The sequence below is a fragment of the Lepisosteus oculatus genome, chromosome 28, assembly GCF_040954835.1.
Source record: "Lepisosteus oculatus isolate fLepOcu1 chromosome 28, fLepOcu1.hap2, whole genome shotgun sequence".
In the NCBI taxonomy this organism is placed as follows: Eukaryota; Metazoa; Chordata; class Actinopteri; order Semionotiformes; family Lepisosteidae; genus Lepisosteus; species Lepisosteus oculatus.
In genome coordinates this window covers 10,082,706-10,099,964 of record NC_090723.1, presented here as the reverse complement: position 1 = coordinate 10,099,964, position 17,259 = coordinate 10,082,706, and the positions used below count along the sequence as shown (strand labels likewise).

The following is a 17,259-nucleotide window of genomic DNA, read 5'->3' as shown; positions in this document are numbered from 1 at the left end:
GCTCGAGCAGTAGCTGGGAGAGAGTCTGGGCACAGGGGCGCTGAGAGTGCAGGGGTGCAGCCTCCTCTCCTGTTCGATGGCAGAGTAACGCTGTCTGTCCGTGCCGGTCGGCTGCAGGTCCGAGGCGGCGGATAAGAAGCTGGGCCAGCCGGGCACCCCTGGGGGTCACGACCTGGAGGCGGCGCTGCGGCGCCTGTCGGCGCGCCAGGAGAGCCACAGCTCGGAGCGGCCGTTCTTCGAGGTGGAGCGCGAGCGCAAGCTGCAGGCGCTGGCGGCGGGCGGGGACTCCAGCGGGTTCCTCACCCCCAACGACAGCATCCTCTCCACCGGGACCAACTACTCCGGCAGCTCCCAGCACTCCGGCTCCGGCCTGTCCTGCGGCTCCCGGTCCTGTCTGCCGGACCGCCTGCAGATCGTCAAGCCACTGGAAGGTGAGCCGGGCCGGACCGGGATATCGGACTTCTGACCCGGTCTGAGCCGCAGTCACTTCAAGCCAGGCCCTTGTCTCGAGGTCTGGACGTACTTGTTCCTCTGGGAGCTAGACAGGATACCGCTGTACTGGTGCCTCTAGTGCAGGCGTCCTGTTCGCCCCCTAGTGGTGAAATAAGACATGGCGCTCGGTGGAACAGTGGAGAGCCGGATTTGAACAGAGATAATAATAATTGCTTACACTTTCTGGACACTCCACTCAAAGCGCTTTACAGATAATGGGGATCCCCTCCACCACCACCAGTGTGCAGCCCCACCTGGATGATGTGACGGCAGCCATAGTGCGCCAGAACGCTCCCCACACACCAGCTCTCAGTGGGGAGGAGAGCAGAGTGATGAAGCCAGTTCAGAGATGGGGATTATTAGGAGGCCATGATTGGTAAGGGCCAATGGGAAATTTGGCCAGGATGCCAGCGTTACACCCCTACTCTTTTCGAGATTGGATGTTTAATGACCACAGAGAGTCAGGACCTTGGTTTTACGTCCGTTCCGAAGGACGGTGCCTGTTTACAGCATAGTGTCCCCGTCACTATACTGGGGCATTAGGACCCACATGGACCGCAGGGTGAGTTTTTCCCACCAGGTCTCCCATCCAGGTACTGACCAGGCTCACACCTGCTGAGCTCCAGTGGGCTGCCAGTTGTGAGTTGCAGGGTGATATGGCAGCTGGCTGTTACTGGTCATTAAAAAAGAGATGACCCAGAGGAGGGGCTGACACTGGCAGAAAGGCCAGCATTCACAATAATACATGCAGATGTTTGCCTTTACCAGCTGCCCTGGTAAAATGTTAAAATTAGATAGTGTCTTGAGTCCTTGAAATTAGCTTTAAAAAAACCTAGCAAGGAACAGAGATATCTGCAGAGGAAATATATTTTTTCCCTTTTTTCAGACACTCTTTTGGAAAGTAAGATTTTGTTAGGGGTTAAAAGCTGAAGATTTCTCTGCTCTGGGCCTGTGTCACCATCGGCGTCACCCCCTCCCTCTCGCCATCCAGGCTCAGTGACCCTGCACCAGTGGCAGCAGCTGGCGCGGCCCAACCTGGGTGGCATCCTGTACCCCCGGCCCGGCGTCCTCACCAAGGACTTCCGGGAGCTGGACGTGGACCTGGAGCAGGTGTACAGCCTGAACGACCTGGAGGAGGACGAGCCAGACCTCAGCCTGTTCCCTGTCCCACAAAGCGCCAGGGGTAAGTACAGGCACAGGACCCTCCCCCGCCCTGCCCCACACCTCCCATCGCCTTCCCTGGGCCGCAGCCAGGGGCTGTTATAGGTGTGGGAGAGGGGTGATGTCAGACTGAAATTAGACAGACCAGGTCTTTTGATAACAGAACAGAGCCTGACAGTGATCACTGAGTCCTCACTTGGAGAGCTTGCTTTCAAAGACCCACTGGAACGCCGAGTCAGTCCAGTCCCCCTGCACAGCTCCTCCCCGGTCACTCCTGTCCACTACCTGCACAGCTCCTCCCCGGTCACTCCTGTCCACTACCTGCACAGCTCCTCCCCGGTCACTCCAGTCCCCCTGCACAGCTCCTCCCCGGTCACTCCTGTCCACTACCTGCACAGCTCCTCCCTGGTCACTCCAGTCCACTACCTGCACAGCTCCTCCCTGGTCACTCCAGTCCCCCACATGCACAGCTCCTCCCCGGTCACTCCTGTCCACTACCTGCACAGCTCCTCCCTGGTCACTCCAGTCCACTACCTGCACAGCTCCTCCCCGGTCACTCCAGTCCACCACCTGCACAGCTCCTCCCTGGTCACTCCTGTCCACTACCTGCACAGCTCCTCCCTGGTCACTCCTGTCCACTACCTGCACAGCTCCTCCCCGGTCACTCCAGTCCACCACCTGCACAGCTCCTCCCTGGTCACTCCAGTCCTCCACCTGCACAGCTCCTCCCTGGTCACTCCAGTCCACTACCTGCACAGCTCCTCCCTGTCCTTCATGGTCAGTCGAAAGCCACTTGCAGGCACTGTAGCCTGGGAAAGTGCACGCAGGAGGCCAGCTCCCCCATGCCATCACTGCCTCACGGACTCCTCCTCCCTCACCCTCTCTCCTCCCTCACCCTCTTGCTCTGTGTGTGCTCATTGCCATGCCATCTGTGTGTTAACCCCGCCTTCTCCCATCTCCTCCATTCCAGTGTCTCAGTCCTGTAACAACCTGCCCCCGACCCCCCCCACCAACACCATCACCACCTGCCGGATTCTGCACCCCACGCTCCAGCTCTCCGCCCCCCCGCGCAGGTAAGACAGGGGGCAGGGCAGAGCCACAGCCTGGCGAGGGAGCGCAGGGAGGGGCTGCAGTCACACCCCCTTTGCGTCTTCTGAAGCCTCATTTCGCAGGTCCAGACCGGAAGCCAGCAGTTCACAATGCAGTAAAATACTGCACTGCACAGATCAGCACAGCAGAGCTAGATACCCCTTGACCACAAACTGCATGAGACGGAATGCTAGCGTTATATGTTGTGTAATACATTGCAGCACACAGACTTCTCGAGCAGGGTCTGGGCTCAGGTGTTCTCTGCTTGTGTAACTGCTGTGCATTAAGGAAGCAAAGCTCTAGTGAAAACAGACAACCGCAGTATACAGTTCATTCCCACCTGGGTCCTCAAGCCTGCACAGCGTCCTGCTCTGTCCTGCATTTCCTGGCCTCTGTCTGCTGTCCTGCACTTCCATCGAGGAGAGGGGTTTGTATGTTCACGACGGGAAGGCAGCCTCTTCCTCATCTTCCTCCATTTTCTTCCTCTAGACAGCGAAAGCCCTGGTACCGGATGCTGCTCCAGTTCTGAAGGGCTTTGTGGTGCCAAAGTAAGAGTTTCCCAGTGTACAAGTGTCCCAGCAGACAGCTGCCCCCGGCCGGGGCTCCTGGCACAGCGGACAGCAGCCCCTGCCATGCTCTGCGCCCAGCGTGCCAGCAGGCCTGAGCCCGGGGAAGACACAGCAGCACTGAACTCTGCTCTACACCCACTGACCTCTCAGTCAGCCTGGCTCCTTTCAGCATTGCTAACGTTATTCCTTGACAAAGGCAGCAGTCTTACTGTGCACGCTGGCGAGGGCAGGTGTGTGTGCCCTACTCAGGCTCGACTTCGCTGACACTGGCCTTGAGGGCAGTGCAGGGCCCTACGCTGACTGCCACCTCCCTCTGGCAGGGCTGCAAGCTCATGAACATGAGACAAAACCAGCATTCTTAATTTCCAGTCCACTGATGCAGTTGCCTTCCAGGCCTTTGCCAAGGTAGAGGGGCTGTGTCGTAATACGCACAGATGTTGCCTCAGTAGAATAAGTGAAGAATAGCAGCTTTCTGTCAGCACAGGCTGAGCACGGTGGGCCCCTGCTCCTGTCCCTCAGCCCTCGGCCCCTCTAACAGCCCCCTTCCTGCTCTCTAACCCCTGACTAACAGCTCAGAACTAACAGCACACTTCAGTCTTCTCTTCTGTCAGCGTCCCGGCACTGAGTCCCGCCAGCTTGAACTTTGCACCTTTCACAGGGAGCACAGCTGCAATCGAGCACCTTTATTCGTGTCCCCTTGGTGACCTTACTGACATTGGACACCAGGCAAGGTCCAAACGCAGGAGAGCTGCTGACGTGACGGAGAGCTCAGAGCAGAAGCCCTGGAGCCAGCAGAGTTCCCTCCGTGGGGACTCAGAGAAGGGACGCTGACCCCTCTGACCGGACCGCACGCGGCACTAACCCTGCCCTCTGGGCTCGGCCCGCTCCTAACCGCCCCGTGTTTCCCTGTCCCTGCAGCCTTCGTCCTCGAAGCCTGTCCTCTTGTGGGACCTCTGAGGGGCTAGCGGCCCCCTCCGGCGGGGCGGGGCTGAGGCGGCCGCGCTGCGAGTCCTCCACCAACCTGCGGGAGCACGCCCACACGCACAGCGCCTCCCTGGGGCTGGTCCGGCTGCTGCAGGAGCGCGGCATCTCCGCCGCCGTCTACACCCGCCAGCAGGGCGGCAGGAGCGAGCTCGGCGCCCCCCCGGCCCCCCAGCTGGCCAGGCCACCGGGCGAACAGGACAGGGGCCGTGCCAGCGCTGCCCCCTGCAGGAAGGGGAGGAACATTTTCAGCTTCAATCTGGTGGAGAAGCTGCGCTCTCTGGGTCTGGCCAAGGTGGCGGCCCGCGGGCTGATCGACCCCGGGGACGAGGCCGAGGAGCCCTGACCATCCCGCCCGCTGTGCCCCAGGCGGGCAGGAAAAACACACACCAGTCATCTCGGACCCGTCCACGAAGGGCACTGCTTGCTGCTCAGCACCGACCCAGCTCTGTTCCGCTGTCTCAGCTGTGGATTTCTGCTGCTGTCGATCCAGCCCACTTCCTCCTGGACTGGGGGGCTATGCGGTGCCGCTGGGACATGCCAGCGGGCCAGCGCCGGGCCCAGACGTGTCCCGATTGTTTTATATTAAAACTTGCACTGGGGGCTGTGGACAGCTGCAGCCCTGTTTTAATGACACTGCTGTTGTAACGCACGCCTGGTGTGAAACAGCAAATTGCACTTTCCTTTCTTCAGGACCTCCTGACTGCCTGTGGCAGGGCTCTGTCGTGAAGTGTTAACGTGTTAAATTTCTGTGTGTTGTGCTCTTCATCCTTGTTTTTGATTCTGGGTGATGTCTTACGTGGAACTGTACTGTAGTAACTCCTGGTGGTGTCCGGTCTGGGCCAGTTAATCCCAGTGTTCCCAGACCAGGAACCCAGCCAGCACAAGCTCAGGGAACCATGAAACCTGTGGTCAACTCTGAAAGGGTAGGTTTGGCCTCCAGCATTGTTGTGTGTCCAGGCTGCCTGTAGAGGGCGCCACAGCAGCTGTGTGCAATGCTGCAGGTGCTGACTCCTGCCCTTAAATTTCACCTACAAAGACTTAACACTGATTTTCTGGTAAACTGCAGGGAAAACATGCTGTCTTTCTTTTGGTTTACTTGTGTTGTTGTAGAGATCCTATGATGTGTCCAGTGTGTTATAGCCATTAATTTTGTTTTGTATTTTTTATTTTTTAAACCACAAAGGACTCTGAGAATGCTGAGCTTCTCCAAACACAGAATCCCTTCTGAATGGTGAGGAGTATCACTGCACTTCACAGAGGCAGATTATATATAAATAGAGAGAAAGCACCTTAGAATTGCTTTGGGGAGCACTGTTCACATTTGCACAACGTTAAGAGTAACAAGCACTAGTGTCCCTCTGTTTTAAAATTACTTTTTACATATTTAACAACTTTATGTTCTTAAAATGGGTTTTTGTCTTAAAAGACCAAATAGAGCCCCTGTTTAACCCCTGTGTTACCTTCGTGCAGGCCTTGACAGGGAGCACTGAGCTCGTCTGGAGAGGCTGGCTCTGGGTGCGAATTCTCCAGGTCCAGCTGGAAACCAGCCAGCCTGTCAGAGCACACAGAAACAGCCAATTAAAAAACAGATACGAGAAAGTTAGTACAAATTATAAAAGGTTCTGGACTGTGAATTTTTAAAAATTTCTTTGCAATCAAAAATAGGAAAAGCAGCAGCAGAGAAATGTAGAGATATTTTTACACAGTATACAGTTCAGATGCCTGGGTTTGTGTGTGTTACATCTGTCTAATAAAAAGGCCTCTTAAATTGTTTTCCCTTTTAATTGAAACTGGATTACCTCTACATTAAACTCAAAGAAAACAATAGACCTGCCCAGATCACACACCTGCTCAGATTACACAAAAACACACCTGTCCAGAACACAAACCTGTCGAAATCACACACTTGTCCAGGAGGAGCTCAGCTTGTGATTCTTCAAAACAGCAGTTCAGTCTGATCTCGAACTAAACTAATCAGTTTGGGGTCCTTTTTCTGCTAGAAACATGCTCTCAGGTGGTCTGGGGTATGGGCTCTTTTCAGTTTCCCTTGTTAACGAACTGAGGAGCCACAGCTCCAGCCTAGTTTCCTAGTTACTGTATTATATCAGGCTCAGGCAATCTAGGGTCCAGTCTCTGAACAGCTGGGGTTCGTCTTTCGTCTCTATGAAGAGACAGAAGTTTATAACTTTGATTTTCTGCCTCAGACTGGCTGCTGGAACTGCTTGACATCCCAAACACTATGGATCCAAAGATTCTCTTTTTACAGATTTTAAGATCCTTCTAGCTGGGTTTTACAGCGGCCCAGCTGAGCCCACTCTGGGAGACACGAGCCCTGGTGCCCAGGGTGCGTGGGGCAGCAGAGAGTGGGCTCTCGCTGCGACTACTTCTGTTGTGTCTTTGTATATCATTACCTGTTGTAAATATTGAAACGTTTCAATAAAGATCATGCATCAGACATGACCTGTGTGCACGCACTCTGTTAGTGAACCCTCACAGGGAGGAGGGAAACTCTTCTGCTTTTGTCTTCCTCTGGGTGGTGGGGTGTGTCTCAGGCTTTTAGGTGCTGTTCTGGGGCGGAGCGGTGGCTCTGTTGTTAAGGATCTGAGCCTGTGGCTGGAGGGTTGCCAGTTCAAATCCCACAGCTGGCAGAGGAATCCTACTCTGTTGGGCCCCTGAGCAAGGCCCTGAACCCCAATTGATCCAGGGGCACTGTATAAATGACCCCAAGCTTCTCTCCCTATCTGTGTGTCTCATAGAGACCAAGTTGGGGTATGTGAAACAGACAAATTCCTAAAGCAAGAAATTGTATATGGCCAATAAAGTGATCTTATGATCTCTGCTTGAGACTGAAGACCAGTGCAGGAACTTGAGCTCTTCAGTCTTGGAAAGTGACAGTGGTGGACAGGATTCCAGGAATGATGATGCTGAACAGACACTGTCCTGCAGGTCTGTTACATGTGTTTGAGTTCTAATTGAGAAAAGGGTCTAATTCATCTTTAAAAGTTCAGATGGAGCTGTAGACCAGGAGAAAGCTGGAGTGTACTGAGACAAGGGGAAGGACATTCAACACTAAACTGTCTGTAGGGTTAGCTCCTGATTAGTCAACTGCAACTTTTCTCCTCTCCTTAAATGTGTTTGTTTCCAAATTATTATTCTGAGCCATCCACATGTGCTTTTAAATGTGTCAAACCAGCATCGCCAGCAGCCATATCACTCTGCAACTCACAGCTGGCAGCCCACTGGAGCTCAGCAGGTGTGAGCCTGGTCAGTACCTGGATGGGAGACTGCTGGGAAAACTGAGGTTGCTGCTGGAAGAGGTGTTAGTGGGGCCAGCAGGTGGCGCTCTCACCCTGCAGTCTGTGTTGGTCCTAATGCCCCAGTATAGTGACGGGGACACTATACTGTAAACAGGCGGATGAGACGTAAAACCGAGGTCCTGACCCTGTGGTCATTAAAAATCCCAGGGCGTTTCTCGAAAAGAGAAGGGGTGTAACCCCGATGTCCTGGCCAAATTTCCCATTGGCCCTTACCAATCATGGCCTCCTAACAATCCCCATCTCTGAACTGGCTTCATTACTCTGCTCTCCTCCCCACTGAGAGCTGGTGTGTGGTGAGTGTTCTGGCGCACTATGGCTGCCGTCGCATCATCCAGGTGAGGCTGCACACTGGTGGTGGTGGAGGGGATCCCCATTACCTGTAAATCGCTTTGAGTGGTGTCCAGTAAAGCGCTATATGAGTTTAAGCAGTTATTAATTATTATTTTTTACAGCCCCAAATCTGCAAGGCTTCAGCCACGGTGAAGGGACTTCGAGGAAGAAACAAATGAGCAAAGAGCAGGTAATTATATTACAGAAGGTAATTTTAATTTATTCATGATCATATTTCAAATAAACAAAATATCATCTACTGCAGCTTGCAAATCTGTACAGTACTGGCGACTTGTCAATGGAATCTTGATTTTTGCAATAGTCGGCAGGGTGCACTTCCCCCAAGAGGCCACTAGAGGCTTCAAGAGTCGAGCTCCTCGGCGCTGCGCCGCCCGAAGTCCATCCATCCGTGATAGTCGCGGTCCGAGATGTTGATGGGGTGGTCGTCGCTGCAGCCCTCGCGGTGCGCTAACTCTGCGGACAGACAGAGACGGACAGGAATCAGTGCTTCAAACTAACCACTTGACAGTGAAGTCTGGGTTTTGTGATGGCTGTGCGCTGTTCTTTTCTGTGTGCTGGGAAAGTGGAGTTCTATAGGTTTTTTAAAGTAAAAACGATGATTAAAACAAGCATCTCGGAGTAGAGAGAGCGAAATTTACAGCGAGATGTAATTTTTTTCTATGAAATGTCAATGAAAGGAATGAACCCGACATTATAAGGGATTGGTTCTCACAATAACATACTCCGCGAATGTCAGGATATAGAGATGTCTAGTCCTGGTTCAGAAGTTACAAATCTTCCTTTTACGCTGCGCTCTCAGTTACTGAATCGGGATCACTGTTGTATTAATTTATTTCTCGTTCTGTGCAGTCACACTGTACTGTTCTGACCGCAGCCGTGTCCGTTCTCAATTTCTAATTTGCGTATTTCACTATGTAAACTGTGCAATCATCCTTCATTGTACTAAACGGGAGATTTCTTTATCTCAAAGTCGGCGTCAATAAATATTTGTACACCATAAAAATTAATTCTAATTAGTTACCTTTAGCAGATTACAAACCTATGAATTCCCCCAGACCACTACAGAGAGATAGTAGACAGAAAAGACACTTGATTCTGTTTTCTGGGGTCCTGGATGGAATGTTATTTTTAAGAGACCCGTCTCGTACCCGTGAGCGCCTGCAGGACGTATCTGGACACGAGGTCCCGCTGCTCCTCAGTTAGCGAGCCCAGGCGGTCCTGCCTGGCCACGCGCGCTCCCTGTGCGGGGTCTCGTGGGGCGCCGCTGGGGGTCCTCTCCCGCAGCGCCCGCGCGCGCTCCCGCAGCGCGTCCCTGTGCGCCAGCGCCGCGCCCGCGTCGCCCAGGGTCTCGGGCAGGGGCACCGCGAGGCAGACCGCCGCCAGCACGGTCACGAGCAGGGCACACAAGCACACCTTACTGCCGGGCATGTCTGCGGAAGACATCACCAACATCACCATCATCATCGTCATCATAGTGCCAGGTTATTTTGACACTCTTCAGGAAAGGGCAACAAAATACAAACATACACAGAAACAGTGATTTCTCTCTTCATCTTCTGCAGGTAACTGTAAACGTTTAACGCTCAGAGTGGGAAAGAAAGCGGAGTTAGAAACGCGAGTACCGGTGTGAACAGGGTGGAAAGTGCAGGAAAAGGCTGAGAGTCAGGACTTGACGCCCGTCATGCCCAAGCCCCGTGGAGAGAATGCGCCCCAGCACAGCCTCCTACCTGAGCTGCGAAGACTCCTCGGTTATCGGCTCCGGTCGCGGTTCTGTGTGCCTGCGCTGTGGTCCATCGCTTATATACACCCGAGCGGGTCCGAACCTCGCCTCACACGCGCGCCGAGGCCCCTCCCTCGCCCGTGTCTCGGTCGCTTCTGGAGTGCCTCCGAGATCGGTATATTTGGCACAGAACAATAACAGGTCAAACAAAGAGAGTATCCGCTCCCCGTGCGTAATCGCGGCACCTGCGCGTCTTCAGCGGGTTCAGAACAAGTTCTGCGTCCGGCGCTCGATCCCTCTCCGGGCAGATCCTCTAATGGCTCTTCAAAAGCCTGCGGATGATTCAAGCACATCATGCTCGTGAGAGGGGAGCTGGGCCGCGGGGCAGCGCTGTGACAGTAAAGGGCTTTATTAATAACCAGTTAGTGAATGAGAGGGGTCTGTGGGAACCAGCCTGCAGGTAGTGTGAAGCACGACAGAGTGGAGGGGTAGTAAATCCTTCCAATTTCTAATCGTTTGAGCCAGAACAGGGTAGAAGTAGAGCCAGGGTCTATCCCAACAGGCAGCGGGCGCAAGCAGGGCACACACACCCTGGACAGGACACCAGTCCAACACAGGGCACACACAGACACACACACACCCTGGACAGGACGCCAGTCCAACACAGGGCACACACAGACACACACACACCCTGGACAGGACGCCAGTCCAACACAGGGCACACACAGAACACACACACCCTGGACAGGACGCCAGTCCAACACAGGGCACACACAGACACACACACACCCTGGACAGGACGCCAGTCCAACACAGAGCACATATACACACACACACACACACACACCCTGGACAGGACGCCAGTCCAACACAGAGCACACACAGACACACACACACACACACACACCCTGGACAGGATGCCAGTCCAACACAGAGCACACACAGACACACTGACACACTCACACTAGGGCCAATTTTCCCAGAAGCCAATTAAAACACCAGTGTGTTCTGGGACTGTGGTTTGAAGCTCTAAACCCAGAGGAAACCCACGTGAACACAGGGAGAACATGCAAACTCCACCCAGACAGCACCCCAAGAGCTGACCCCAGGGCCCCAGCGCTGCCAGGCAGCAATGCTGGTCACTGCTCCACAGCTGTCCAGCAGACAGACAAGGCAGCGAGGAAAGGGGGTCTCACACGGAGAAACGAGGGGGGCAGGATGGGTGACTGGAACCCCGTGACACAGGGGATCCCAGCAGAGAGATCAGGGTGGCATTTCAGTGCAGATTAGCAAGAAGCGTTAGGCCACAGTCTGAAAGGCGCTATATCAATAACATTTACATAGTGACTAAAAACCAGAGCCACGTCTTTGACGCATCATTCCGGTGTTTCTGCACTCCTGAGCCATATTGATACACCTGTTCATGAGCTGGGTCTTCCTCCTGTAATCATCACGATCACTGGCTGCTGGAAAGGGGCTCGTGGTGTGAAGTAGTTTCTGCCCTGTTTGACAGAAATAGGATTGTCCTTCTGCACTTCAATAACAAGCCAATATACCAGTCCATTAAACACCAAGCGACGCGTCTCTTCCCCATCCTTCAGGGGTAATTACTGGGACTTCGATGGGACTTTATGGAGTATGAGATAAAACGGATCAATCTTTGTGACACTCAGGAAGGAGCAGCAGGCAGGTAGATGGAGTCTCAGAAGTGCGCTAGTTGGGCTGTAACCGTGACGATGGTGAACCCACAGCAGGACAGCTACACAGGATGTCAACTTCCTGAGGAAAGTGTGCTTGAAATACGTTGAGTTGTTAACTTTTCAAATGCTTTAAAATAGAAGTAAGCATATGTGCCTAAGTTTTTGGTCTAAGGGGCCTATTTCAAGCTGATGAGCAGTCTGTGTCCTGTTCCGGGGGCAGGTTGGAACAGGGGTCACTCTCAGGACGCCAGTGGACACCAGCTGGAAGAGCTGAGCCTTGGCCCCTTTGGCCAAGATGGAACAGGGAGGGCACTTCTTCCCTCTGGTAGCTCATTGACCCCAGGATCTGCTCCTGCTGATTCTGGATGGAGAGAGAAGCCTGACAGCAGCGGTCAAGGCTGTACAGAGAGAGGCCCTGGGCACTCTTTAGCCCTCCATTGCTCACGACCTGCCTGTTTCCTCCCGGCTTCAGATCCCAGTTCTGCCAGAGGTGCTCCTCTCCCAGTGCAGCCTGGGACAAGGGCAGAGCCAAACACACTGCAGCCTGGACACCAGGGCCTGAGTGCGTGGGACAAGGCACCCAAATCCATACCAGATCGGAGAGCTGAGGCTCTGATCCAGAGAGGCTGCCTGATCCGAAACAGCTCACTCTGTCTGACAGAACCAACATGTCTGCGCCTGCCTCCTTCACCACAAGCACTGCACTTCCTGTTTGCCCAGAGCTCCTGCGAATGGCCCCCGTACATTCAGCTATATTTATCCCGACAGTGTGGGGTTCTGAGGGCATTGGGGGGGGGTGTTTAAAGGCTGAGCTGCAGCTCCCCCAGCCGAGGGCCCTGTTGCGGGGGGATAATGGGGAGAACAATCCCAGCTCCTCCTCGTTTGATCTCCGGAGCTCGTTAAGGCTCGCCGCTCTCAATCTTTGGCATTCCATGAATAACCCCCTCACTGGGGGCTTTCGAAAACACAAAAGAGGACGAAAACATGTTTTGATGCAGCCCTCGAGCGGCCCGGCGTGGAGCCCGCGAGCAGAGGCCGGGGCGCCCCACTCACGGCCGCGGAGCCAGCTCTCATCGCGCGGCGCATGCCTGCTCTCCATTGGCCCACGGACAAAGAGCCTTTATTAGAGGCGGCAAGAACAATAAGATCGGATTGAGCCCGGTGGAGCTGCCTCTCCTGACAGCAGCTGGTTTTCCTGCTCCTCCTCCGCCTGGTTTTCAATGCCTGTTTATTTCCTCCAGGTGCCTCGCCCGCTCTGTGAAGTGCACGCACACACAGATCGGGGCATTCGGTCGTCAAACCTTCATGCTGCTCCTGTATAGCGGAGTTCATCGCCTAATTCTGTGGCATTCCTCATGAGCGTACATCAGCGTTTTCTCTCTGATCTGAAGTGCTTCTACCACGCTCCCACCTTGACTGGGCTCTGCCATGGTAACCAGTTATTTGTATCATGGGCATTACTGCAGTGTTCTCTGCTTTGATCTGGGTTTGGGGCAGATATGATATGAAAGTATTTCGCAACAGGCAACCAACACGAGCAGCAGATTCGGTGCAGCAGATTTGCCTCCGCTGAAGTGCAGCTCCTGTCCGCAGGGCTCTTTCCTGGTCTGTTTCAGCTGGACTCCTGCAGGGTTTGCTCCCTCTCACCAATAAACAAGCACCAGCCTCTTCTACTGTCATAGGCGTGTGATTGAATGTATTTTAAATCTGCAACTAATGACCGATACAGTACTTGGGCTTCATCCATCAAAGCCATTTTCAGAAAGTCTCTGCTTCACAAGGAGGGGCACAGCAGCCAGGCTGCAAGGTTAGAACACTCTTGGATGGGACATGAGTCCATCTCGGGGTGCAAACTCGGATTCAGGACTCATCAATTCACCCAGCTACTATGCGTACTTGAAAGGCGGGAGCAATCTAGTGCCCCCTGCCAAAACTCATGCAGGCATAGTGACCGTACAAGCTCCACACAGGCGGTACCCCTGTCCAGAATTAAACTCAGGACCCAAGAGCTGTGAATCGGCAGGGCTATTTGCTTTGCCAGTATGTCAACCATATTTGGGCTTCTTTCCCTGAAAACCTCCTTTGTTAGATGAATGCACAACAGGCTCTAATTATAACTATGACAGAGGTCCTAGCTGTTGCAAAACCAGACAGCCATTCGAGTTCCATCAAGGATGAGTGCTGAACAGAGAGCTGCTGCACGTTGCACTTTTCCTTTCAGTGACGACACGAAGCCCGACACACAGCGAACCTCAGAACGTATCGATGGTAAAGCCAGCCCGATGTGCACTCCTGAAAAAACAGCTGCCCCCATTCTCCCCAAAAGGGGAGAAACATTTCTGAGCATTTTCTCCTTCTCAATACGTCCATGCTGGGGACCTTGGCACTGGTATTTGTGTACTGTTTCCTGACCTGTGGATGAAATCCCCTAATCTCCCCGTGCTCAGGATAAACATGCAGGAAGCGCTCAGTGCTGTTTGCCTTGACCAGATCCAATAAGCTGCTCTTATTGCAGGAACTCTCCCAGGAGGGGAGAGGGGATGCAGAGCCAGCCTGTATTTGCACAGCACCTGGGCAATATTCTGAAGCCGAGTGATTTCATCCTCTCACTGACATTTGTGCAAAACAAGGTACACATCTTTTATTTAAAAAAAAGAATGTGGAGGCTGCAGCCAGCTGTAGGATAGACAAACAGTGAAACACCAACCAGAGGCCAGAAGCGAAAACCACAAAGACATGCATTTAAAACTGAGAACAGGGGACACTTCTTTACCCAAAGAGTTGTGGGAGTGTGGAACAAGCTACCCAGCCATGTTGTTGAAGCGGATACTTTCAGCTGAATGAGATCCATGGGTCAATTAGCTACTAACCAACGATCTAGATGGGCCAAACAGCTTCCTCTTGTATGTAACCTTTCTTATGTTCTTAGGAGAACTAATGAGGAAGTGTGGACACAGACAGTGTCTCTGCAGTAAAGCTCATGTGCTGCTGGCTCTCTGCCACACTGAAGGGCCCAGTCACAGCTCAGGTTGCACGTCTACAGCTCTGGTCATTTTACTGTTGGAAAACATTTTTACTGCACTTTTAAGTTATTTAACAGCATGGGACTTAATGAAAATTATACAACTGTGGAAGCTGTTTTTAGATCCTATTTTAAAGGCTTATCAGATGATGGCACACGTGAAACTGACAGATCTGTGTTGCCTTTTTTTGTTGGCGATTTTGTTTAAAACAACATGCGTTGAAGCTTTTAGACAGCCGTCTAAGAGGTGGACCACAGATCTTCAGCCCCATTCACTGCACAGCTCTACCTGGGAATCCTACTACAGCCCCCCACTGCTCCATGTTAGTAAAGTCAAGTGTGTGTCTGGGGTCAGAGCTCACCTGGGATGTACTGTAGGAGTGCGGTTTGGGTTAGCTGATAGCTGGCCTCACATTGGGATGTCAGAGATACTCTGGATATTGTGGATGCGTCCAGAAAGATTGTCAGAGGACAGACAGAGAGCTTAATGTCACAATCCTCCAAGCACAGAGCACAGAAAAGCAGGACTCTGATACCCTTCGAGACTAAAGAGGAAAAAGGAGGTTGTGTTTGGCTCCTGAGGCAAGAGGCAGGCAGGGCTGGTCAGCTCATGCAGGGTGCCTGGAGACTCACAGAAATATCCAAGAGATATGTCAGATAGACTAGACAACCACTGAAGAAAAACCTCAGGAACAGAGAATCCATAAAAATCCACCGTTTTCTTATTTGAACTGCTGGACTGGAAGTGAATGAGATGAGAGCACTCTGCGTGGCCAGGTGAAAAGGTTTCTGAGCTCTGCAGAACGGGAGAGGGTCTGTGATTCACTGCTTTGGTTTTTATAGGACCAGAAAGAGGTCTTTGAAGGAGCACATCCTTCTGAAAAATGCAGTGTTATTGTAAAAAAGCATAAAGGAGGATTCAGTGTGTCAAGGTGTTACGTTAATGCCTGCCTGGGAATGACCAATTGAAAAGAGAAAGACCCATGAAGAAACATTTTAAGATTCCCTGTTTGTAAAGCAATTCTTTGATGGACAGTTGCTGCCTCTATGAGTTTTCTACAGATGAAGTCATATAAAACGGTCTATATATTTATATTTATTCTGACAGCTTTGAGCATCACATGTATGACTTACATCATGGTCACATTCATCGAGACCTCTCTTCCATGTCCCAAACTGGACACAAGACCATCATGCCTCAGAGATCCTGCATTTTGTTATTAGAAACTTACTGGGCCTCTGGCAGAAAAACTCAGGATATCTGCTTCACTTTCCTGAGCCTTTTTCAAATCCATAACTCTTTTATTGCCCAGTAGGGAAGAGATTTATGAAGCCTCCTTATTGACTTCAAACAAGACATGTGCGCAAAACCCTGCTGTTTACACAAGCCTGCGATCACAGCAGTCGATCGCAGCCCCTCAGCCCGACACGCTCAGCGAGCATCAGCCCTGCTGATCAATGGCTGGGGTCCAAGATGGGCCTCGGCCATTGATCTTGTGATGACACTGCTTGGTCTGGCAGGTGAGCCACAGCTCAGGAAAAACAAGAGTCATAAAGCAAACACAAACAGCTATAAATGGGAATGCGTAATTCTAGAGTACATACTCTCCTGCCTCATCAGAAAGCTTCTTGTTCTTGTTCCTGGATGTACCTGGATGGGAAACCTCCTGGGAAAAACTAAGGTTCATGCTGGAGGTGTTAATTGGGCCAGTAGGGGGCGCTCACCCTGCGGTCCATGTGGGTCCTAATGCCCCAGTATAGTGATGGGGACATTATACTGTAAACAAGAGCCGTCCTTCGGATGAGATGTAAAAGCGAGGTCCTGACTTTCTGTGGTCATTAAAAATCCCTGGTCGTTTCTCAAAAAGAGTAGGGGTGTAACCCCGGCGTCCTGGCCAAATTTCCCATTGGCCCTTACCAATCATGGCCTCCTAATAATCCCCATCTATGAATTGGCTACATTACTCTGCTCTCCTCCCCACTGAGAGCTGGTGTGTGGGGAGCGTTCTGGCGCACTATGGCTGCCGTCACATCATCCAGGTGGGGCTGCACACTGGTGGTGGTGGAGGGGATCCCCATTACCTGTAAAGTGCTTTGAGTGGAGTGTCCAGAAAAGCTCTATACAAGTGTAAGCAATTATTATTGTTTTTACCCAGAATTGCAGAGCTCATCCTGGAGACTTAGGGTGCAAGGCAGGATCCCCCACTGGATGGGACCCCAGTCCATTAAGTGACACCCTCACACTCTCATAGTCTAGACACTGTGGCTCTGGAAGGTGAGGGGAGCAAAACATGCAAACTCCACACAGCCCTGCCTCAAGCACTGCAAAAGATGTTTTAGCACAAATTTTAAACTTTAAAGCCGATTAACAGACCTGTAAATAGTTCACAATAGTTCCATGGCTTTATGATAAAACATGAGGAGCCAATTCTCTTTTCCCAGTTTATAGTGGTTTAAGGATATTTCCAGGCTAACTGTTTACTTCCAATATCACTGATAGAGCCAGAATGTACGAAGGTTAGAAAGTACAGGAAGACTCTTCCTGCTGTTGTTTTACAGACTCCCATCGGAATATGTGAAATCCTAAAAAACAAGCCTACACAGCAGAGATCGGAGAATCCCATATTCCAGTCCCCTGAATCGATTCCATCCCCGTCTAGAGCGTAGGTTCAATTCGCAAGCAGGTTTAACACTTATTTGGAAGGTGATCTGTTGTTTCTCGGGAAACTCTTTTTTAAAACACAGGTGTTGTCTAAAGTTTAGCGGTCATCTTCCCCAAGATCTTTCACTTCCAATATAAACTCCCGCACATCCTCGATGAACCTTGGCACCAGACATTTCAATGCCAAACGCT

At 52.1% G+C, this 17,259-nt stretch overlaps 2 protein-coding genes across 7 annotated transcripts in view; one reads left to right on the top strand and one right to left on the bottom strand.

Annotated features, from left to right (window-relative positions):
- Window positions 1-6,750, top strand: part of hap1 (huntingtin associated protein 1) — a 29,627-nt gene extending 22,877 nt beyond the window's left edge. For 3 of the 6 annotated variants that reach the window (XM_015362367.2, XM_015362369.2, XM_006638377.3), the window contains 4 exons: window positions 118-431; window positions 1,484-1,675; window positions 2,624-2,726; window positions 4,230-6,750. In XM_015362367.2, coding sequence (XP_015217853.2) covers window positions 118-431; window positions 1,484-1,675; window positions 2,624-2,726; window positions 4,230-4,638 — 1,018 coding nt within the window. In that variant the 3' untranslated portion in view covers window positions 4,639-6,750. Of the gene's footprint in view, window positions 1-117; window positions 432-1,483; window positions 1,676-2,623; window positions 2,727-3,231; window positions 3,291-4,229 lie in introns of all 6 variants that reach the window. The other 3 variants (XM_015362370.2, XM_015362371.2, XM_015362372.2) reach the window with 3 other exon arrangements.
- A 1,386-nt stretch (window positions 6,751-8,136) lies between these two features.
- On the bottom strand, window positions 8,137-9,759 carry LOC102695416 (gastrin/cholecystokinin-like peptide). Its single transcript, XM_006638376.3, has 3 exons — window positions 9,691-9,759; window positions 9,112-9,393; window positions 8,137-8,416 (listed from the first exon to the last, which is right to left on the bottom strand). Exons 2-3 carry the CDS (start codon window positions 9,389-9,391, stop codon window positions 8,304-8,306), a joined length of 393 nt encoding a protein of 130 aa, XP_006638439.1. The 5' UTR covers window positions 9,392-9,393; window positions 9,691-9,759; the 3' UTR covers window positions 8,137-8,303.
- Between the last annotated feature and the right edge of the window lie 7,500 nt (window positions 9,760-17,259).